General features: G+C 39.2%; 1 protein-coding gene across 1 annotated transcript; it reads left to right on the plus strand.

Annotated features, from left to right (window-relative positions):
* The first annotated feature begins 3,893 nt into the window (after positions 1 to 3,893).
* On the plus strand, positions 3,894 to 7,996 carry LOC143140519 (C-type lectin domain family 4 member F-like). Its single transcript, XM_076301467.1, has 3 exons — positions 3,894 to 4,023; positions 4,237 to 4,364; positions 5,975 to 7,996. Exons 2-3 carry the CDS (start codon positions 4,246 to 4,248, stop codon positions 6,153 to 6,155), a joined length of 300 nt encoding a protein of 99 aa, XP_076157582.1. The 5' UTR covers positions 3,894 to 4,023; positions 4,237 to 4,245; the 3' UTR covers positions 6,156 to 7,996.
* The last annotated feature ends 306 nt before the right edge of the window (positions 7,997 to 8,302 follow it).

Consider the following 8,302-nt stretch of genomic DNA (forward strand, 5'->3'; position numbering starts at 1 on the left):
TTTCACTGACATAGTATTTTTGGATCGTTTGCTACTTGTTATTCAGACCTTGGTTTACATGATAACATTCATGAAACCCAATTCATGAGAATAGGATGCCACATTGTGTACAGGATAATCATGTCTGCTTGAAACCAGCTAAATTACTCTGTAGATAGTGTAGCTGATTACTGTAATGTAACATTTAGGGGTGCATGTTCCTGTAATCATTTGATACATTGTTCCTGTTTTTGTGTGTTTCCTGATCTCCTCCAAACTCTTGTGTGAAATCTTCTATTAAGAGTGTATTTAAAAGTGCGACATCAAATGTGATTGTGTACTAACCAGAAGTCAATATGTTACAGTGCTATAGAAAATATCCCCCACCCCTTGGATATTTCCCCTTTTACTGCTTTTATAAATGGAATCTTGATAAATTTAATTTGGCCTTTTTTACAATCATTTACAAAACTCCTCTCTTTAATGCCAAGTGAAAGCAAATGTTTACAAAGTAATGTTAATGAATTAAAAATATATAATGCAAAATAAGTGATTGCACAAATATGACAGCACAGATCAGGCTACCAATGCAGGCTATAAATGTGGGCAAAGGTATCACACAAAGCCCAGCTTGCACTTAGACAGATATGTTCAATATAGAGACTATCTTCCAAGATGCAGCAATACAGCCCTTAAGTGATGGGGTCTGTAGCCTGATGCCTTTTATGCTGTCATCACTGAAATCTGGGCAGAATCTTCCCTCTCGATACGTAGAGAGGAGGTAGTGAGCTCTCTCAAGAGGACTAAGCAGAACTCTGTACCTGGGCCTGACAACATCAGTGGCCGTACCCTCAAGGACTGTACGGAGTAGCTAGCAGATGTGTTCCAGCTCCTGTTCCAAAGCTCTCTGGACATTGGTAGGGTCCGACAGGTGTGGAAACATTCTACAGTGGTGCCATACCAAAGAAAAACACCATCAATGTCCTGAACAACCTGAGACCAATAGCCCTCACTTCCCTTGTGATGAAGGCAATGGAGAGGATCATTAAAAACTGCATGACGGGGACTCTGGACTCGAAGATGGACTCACTTCAGTTCGCCTATCTTAGCCTACTAGAGGAACTGATGATGCATAACTATTCATTAGTGAACACCTGGAAACCCTCAATTCTATAGCCAGACTTTTTGTTTGCTGACTTTTCTTCTGCGTTCAACACCTTGCAGCCTAATATCCTGGCCCAGAAGCTTATATCCATTTTTCACGTGGATGATCAGCTGATTCGGTGGATAATTGACTTTCTGACTAACAGGTCACAGTGTGCTTGTTAACCAAACATTGTTAACAAGGCCTGTCTCATATAAACGCCTGTCTCTAATAGTAGCCGATGCAGTTTGGCGATTTGGGAAAATAAAAGCCCGGGCTATTATTTGGAGTTTTACGGCATGTATGCAAGTTGTGTAAAAAGTAATCAGATTATGTTACATGTTTTGAGTAATCCTATTGATTACTTTACTGATTACAAAAATTGCCATGTAATCTGTAGTCAGTAATGGATTACATTTCAAAGTAATCTGACCCAACCCTGATGACCAAAACACATTGTTTCAATAACAATTCTGACTTTGACTTTGACTTTGACTTTGAAAACTGAGACCCAGCCTTATTTCAATGTTAAATTCATGGCCCGGACTATAGGTTAAAAGCTTCAGTGCTGAGATTCTCTGCAAATCTGCATGCATACAACAACTATTGCCCGAGTTCTTCACCAGTCAAAGTTGCATTTGTTAATGTTTTTTCAGGATACTTTATATTTTAACCAATACGGACCAAATTAAACACAGAGAGGTAGCTGCTCCACCCCCCACCCCACCAGAGAAACTCCACACAGAGTTTCATTTTTGTTTGGGGGACAGGCTGCCTCCACTTTGTTTCCTGTTTTTGGAGTCTGAACTGCAGAGACTGGGTTTTTTTATAGTGTACCCATGGGCAGCTAGCAGATTGTGAGGAGATCTGAATGTGACAAAAATGTTATGGGCTTGACATCGCATAGGCTATGATCACTGACTGCACCTTTAATGACCTTGGATGCTCAAATCAGAGGCTAAAGCAATAATGGAAAAAAGGAACATTTCAATTGAGACATGGGGAAAGAGTGATGAAATCATCAAGTTCTCTGAAAACCACACAAGTTTACTGCTACAGTTGTACTGCTAATGAAGCATCGTTGTCACAGACACAGGCTCGGACAACCAGTGGTGGAGGAAGTACTGAAACTCAGTACTTAAGTAAAAGTACAAATAAGCAGAGAAATATTTACTCTAGTAAAAGTAAGTACCGCAATGACAACCCTACTTAAGTAAAAGTAAAAAGTAGCATAATGATTTATTCTCTTAATATCTATATTCTAATTTTAAAAAATCAGTATGGGCTGTGGCATTTTAATTAAGCTAGTTTTAGGTTATACTAGACTAGATAGTTGTAAGCTAATTGTGCTTACCATCTGTCGCCCAGTTTACATTCTGACTTACAATTCTAGAGACTGTAATTCTGGTTATCTACTAGGGTGATCTGCTGGGTAAAATATCATTCAGCAAAACACGAGAGCCTGAAGTTTGAAGAGTCCAAACAACAAAATAGGCCTTCAGTATGGGTTCCATTTTTGTTTGGGGGACAGGCTGCCCCCAAACTGTTTGTTTCCTCTTTTTGGATCCTGGGCTGCCTACAGAGACTGTTCTTTTTACTTTGTACTCACATGGGCAGCTAGCGGTCGTGAGGAGATGATTGCTGAATGCGACAAAAAATGAAATTGCGTAAAATCCCAAACTGCACCTTTAATATAAGCTAACCACATTGTTGAGTTATCTGCAAACGTCTACCCCACCCCCCTCCCAGAACTGCTTTTTTTTTTTTTAAACAGTGCATCATATGAAAACATCTGAAAGTAATTCTCTTTCCAGAGTCACCTGAGGATGACGTGGTGTATGCTGCTGTGGTCCGTAAGGCTGATCACACAAATCAACCAGACCCTCCTACGTGTAAGAGCTTTGCTCCAACTCCTGTCTAAACTGTAAAAAAGACTGGTTATTAATTATCCTGATTTAGTCATGTGTGGTCATTCACACTTAGTAGCTTCAACAGCACGGTGACAAAAACACTGTTGATAAACAAGATAAATATACACAGAAAACACATATTCATAATCTTCATGTAAAATTCTATACCTTATGGTTGTTTGTCTTCTTACATCTGCTCTATCCTCTAACTTTATACAGTACATTCCCCTGCTGACTCTTCCCCCAAAGGGTCAAAGGGCATCAGGAGGCGTGGCCTTCTCCTATTGGCTGTGGTGGTGCTCTGCATTCTTATCCTGGGAACGGTCATCAGTCTGATTTTATACTGTAAGTCACTGGGGTCATTAGGGGCATCAGGGACACAGTTAGATTAACAATGTCAGCATAATTGCTTTCCATATAAGAAGATGACACGGTGTAAGATGCCAAACGCAACTGGATAGAAGTTAGACTACAGTTAGTCCTGAAAGATGGGCATTATGGTTAGAGCAGGGACAGGTCTTTCATTTCATGAAGTTCTGGAGGTGGGCACAGGACATTTCACAAGTCTTCTATGAACTTTGTGATTATAGTTGCCCTCCTTTTTTCAGATTTTTCTCAAAACACAAAGACAAATGCTGCCAGCAAACAACATACAACACAGGACACACAACATATTCAACATCAGAAGACAAGATTCATACAAATCTCACAGGTGGGTTTTTGAGACAGATTTATAACAGACTAATAGAGAGTAGGGACGTTGCGAACATCTGGGTCCTTCTTGGGTTAAGGTTAAACTCAGAAATATTTTCTTCTCTTTTGATTTATTCTTTAGCTGGATGTCGGTCTGGTAAATGTAACAATGGCTGGGAAGCACATGGCGGACAGTGCTACTTCTTCTCTAATAAGAATCTAAGCTGGACTCTGAGTGAAGAAGAATGTGTCCATAAGAAGAGCCATCTGGCAATCATAAATGATGAAAAAGAGCAGGTTTGCCAAAAACGTCCTATTCCATCTTTTTCTCTACTCTACTGGCTGCTGCTTCAGCTCAGCTGATGTTTTATTTTTTAAGATGAATTGTGTTTCACATGAACTATGTTTAATAATAATAGGTGCAGACATTGTTATATATTCTATCACAGTTACTGGGCAAAAAAGTAATATTCCTATGCACAACTCTAAATGCTTTCTCCTGTTTCAAAGAAACTGTTGATGGGGATAAGCGCACCAAAAATGCAATTTCCTGAGGACAAGTTCTGGATCGGCCTGAATGATAGACAGACGGAAGGAGAGTGGCTGTGGGTGGACAACACTCCTCTTACAAACAAAGGGTATGCAGTTTCACTCCACTTTTCATTGTGCATTTTACTGTAATCTACTATGACAATACAATAACATCCAAATAAGAATCATTTTCTTGCACAAATGAATTACTGATCTGAGGCACTCTTCTCTGGGATGTCAGTATTCAGTACAATATAGGTTGTTGAATTCAAGATTCAAGAAGCTATATTATCATTAGTACATTTTCATGTACAAGGGAAGTTTAGTACTCAGATCTCGGTTGATTAAACAAAGCAAAGGCATTAATAAATTGAATTATGGGTAGAACAAATGTATCATACTATCTAAGAAACATCATCAATGACATTAGTGTTCAGGATACTCAAGTCCATAAGTAAGTTCATGACTAAAGTGCAGTGTGTTGAGAGCATATGGTCAGATCAGAGCTGATGAGGTGATGAATTTATCAGTCTAATAGCAGATGGGAAGAAACTGTTCCTCAGTCTGGTTGTCTTTGCCTCGATGCTGCGTAGCCTCTTGCTTGATGGGAGGGGGGAAAACAGTCTGTGTGCAGGGTGAGTGTCATCCTTCATGATGAGGGAGGCTCTGTTTTTGCACCTGCTGGTGTATTATGTCCTCAATGGTGGGTAGGCTGCAGTCGACGGTCCGCTGAGCCAGCTTAAAGGGACACCAGGCAAGCCTGATGCTTTTTCTCTACGAAACTCCCCCTCGCTCGGTCTGAAGCTCTTTTCCTTTTCTTTGCGTCTTCCGTCAAGGGTTTTCGCTGCTTCTTCGCTGGCTCTGCCATTATACACACGTTTGCAACAATCTCTAGCGTTTCGTTAGCCTGCCTCTGTGCTGTAAACTGATCCTGCTTCGGTCGGCGGGTAGGATACACCGAACTTGCAAGTGGGATATTCTTCCTACAGGCAGTAGGGGCGGGCGAGAGAGCCTTCATTCGCCCCGTAATGAGTCATTTAACCATATACCGACTTACGAAGATGATTAATTAACACGAAAACGTTGCCTGGTGTCCCTTTAACCACCCGCTGCAGTGCCTTCTTGTCTGCAGCAGAGCAGCTGCCATACCACACCGTAATGCAGGAGGAGAGGATGCTCTCCACTCTGCACCTGTAAAAGGAGGTGAGTATGGCAGGACACAGACCAGCCTGCTTCCACTTCCTTAAGAAATAGAGGCGCTGACGGACTTTCTTCAAAGATTCTTTCTTCAGACAAGATCCCTGTTAGGGCCTTGAAGGACTGTGCCCACCAGCTAACAGAGGTGCTGACAGACATCTTTAACACCTCACTCTTCCAGAAAGCTGTACCAACATGACTAAAGGCCTCCACTGTCATCCCAGTCCCTAAGAGCTCCACAGTGTCATGCCTGAATGACTACCGTCCAGAGGCTCTGACACCCATAATCACAAAATGCTTTGAGAGGCTGGTAATGGCTGAGATAAAGAGGACGATCAATGTAACTGTGGACCCCCATCAGTATTCATACAGGAAGAACCACTCGCCTGATGCCATCTCTTCCGTGATCCATCTAGCATTCACTCAGTGAATTATCTGAGCTTTAAAGTGATAATGGTTAAATGAGAAGAAGCAGCTTTAGGTGATCATTCCTGATTTCTGATTTGCTGTTTCTCCACAGATTCTGGCTGAATAATGAGCCTGATAACTGGAAGGGGGTAAATAATCAATATCCTGATGGAGAGGACTGTGTACGGATGGGAGAGAAGAACTTTATTGCCAATAGTGCAGCAGCAGGCTGGGTGGATACAGCCTGTGAGAGAAAGTACAAATTTATTTGTGAAACTGAAGCTTGCTTATGATCACAGAGCATCATACAACTTATTTCCTGTAGTCTCATAGTCAATATCAAAGGCATATAAACATCTCTATTACTGATCTGTTGCCAGATATGTAATATTATTATCATGCTAACTTAATTAACTCACTGTCATGTCAAGAGTGTGTATTACAGTTATTTTCTTATCACATGTAGGCTAATGAAGCTGATCTACATCATCACCTTCAGGTCTTTTTCAAGTTTTTTTTTTATGTAAACTCTTTTTCATTGGTTTCATACAATTTTCACACTCTTCAACAAAACTGTTGACACAGAAAGACACAACTCTTGGATTGCAGTTTTTCTCATTCGCTTTGGCACATTTCTCAGGTCAGAATTGAAATTCTCAAAACTGTTCAAACTATTATATTATCATATTATCGCTAAGTGCACATCATTAAAGCAGTTTCTCTGTATCTTGAAAAAATAGTAATGCATGCAACTGATTCTGTACAAATGTCTGCTGTTTTTCAAATTCTCAATTGCTAATGTCATGTTGGTCAAAATGCACATCATTAAAGCAGTTTCTCCGTATCTTGAAAAAATAGTAATGCATGCAACTGATTCTGTACAAATGTCAGCTGTTTTTCAAATTCTCAATTGCTAATGTCATGTTGGTCAAAATGCACATCATTAAAGCAGTTTCTCCGTATCTTGAAAAAATAGTAATGCATGCAACTGATTCTGTACAAATGTCTGCTGTTTTTCAAATTCTCAATTGCTAATGTCATGTTGGTCAAAATGCACATCATTAAAGCAGTTTCTCCGTATCTTGAAAAAATAGTAATGCATGCAACTGATTCTGTACAAATGTCTGCTGTTTTTCAAATTCTCAATTGCTAATGTCATGTTGGTCAAAATGCACATCATTAAAGCAGTTTCTCCGTATCTTGAAAAAATAGTAATGCATGCAACTGATTCTGTACAAATGTCTGCTGTTTTTCAAATTCTCAATTGCTAATGTCATGTTGGTCAAAATGCACATCATTAAAGCAGTTTCTCCGTATCTTGAAAAAATAGTAATGCATGCAACTGATTCTGTACAAATGTCTGCTGTTTTTCAAATTCTCAATTGCTAATGTCATGTTGGTCAAAATGCACATCATTAAAGCAGTTTCTCCGTATCTTGAAAAAATAGTAATGCATGCAACTGATTCTGTACAAATGTCTGCTGTTTTTCAAATTCTCAATTGCTAATGTCATGTTGGTCAAAATGCACATCATTAAAGCAGTTTCTCCGTATCTTGAAAAAATAGTAATGCATGCAACTGATTCTGTACAAATGTCTGCTGTTTTTCAAATTCTCAATTGCTAATGTCATGTTGGTCAAAATGCACATCATTAAAGCAGTTTCTCCGTATCTTGAAAAAATAGTAATGCATGCAACTGATTCTGTACAAATGTCTGCTGTTTTTCAAATTCTCAATTGCTAATGTCATGTTGGTCAAAATGCACATCATTAAAGCAGTTTCTCCGTATCTTGAAAAAATAGTAATGCATGCAACTGATTCTGTACAAATGTCTGCTGTTTTTCAAATTCTCAATTGCTAATGTCATGTTGGTCAAAATGCACATCATTAAAGCAGTTTCTCCGTATCTTGAAAAAATAGTAATGCATGCAACTGATTCTGTACAAATGTCTGCTGTTTTTCAAATTCTCAATTGCTAATGTCATGTTGGTCAAAATGCACATCATTAAAGCAGTTTCTCCGTATCTTGAAAAAATAGTAATGCATGCAACTGATTCTGTACAAATGTCTGCTGTTTTTCAAATTCTCAATTGCTAATGTCATGTTGGTCAAAATGCACATCATTAAAGCAGTTTCTCTGTATCTTGAAAAAATAGTAATGCATGCAACTGATTCTGTACAGCTGTCTGCTGTTTTTCAAATTTTCAATTGCTAATGTCATGTTGGTCAAAATGCATTATACTGGTCCCCTGCTGAATAGTCCATAAAACAAATTGGCCTTATTTCTTCGCTTGTGTCATTACAAGCAAATGTGTTGAACTAGTTGTCATAACTAGTTGCCATAGTCTATCTAGCATATATACATATATGTGACGTGACAAACAGGAACGTCAGGATGTATAGAAAGATATACAATAGAGCACAGCTCTGACCATGGGGT

Source organism: Alosa pseudoharengus, unplaced genomic scaffold (assembly GCF_046254945.1).
Source record: "Alosa pseudoharengus isolate Yale_2024_CS ecotype anadromous, Long Island Sound unplaced genomic scaffold, YU_APseudo_1.1 YU_APseudo_1.1_scf_23, whole genome shotgun sequence".
Classification (NCBI taxonomy): domain Eukaryota; kingdom Metazoa; phylum Chordata; class Actinopteri; order Clupeiformes; family Clupeidae; genus Alosa; species Alosa pseudoharengus.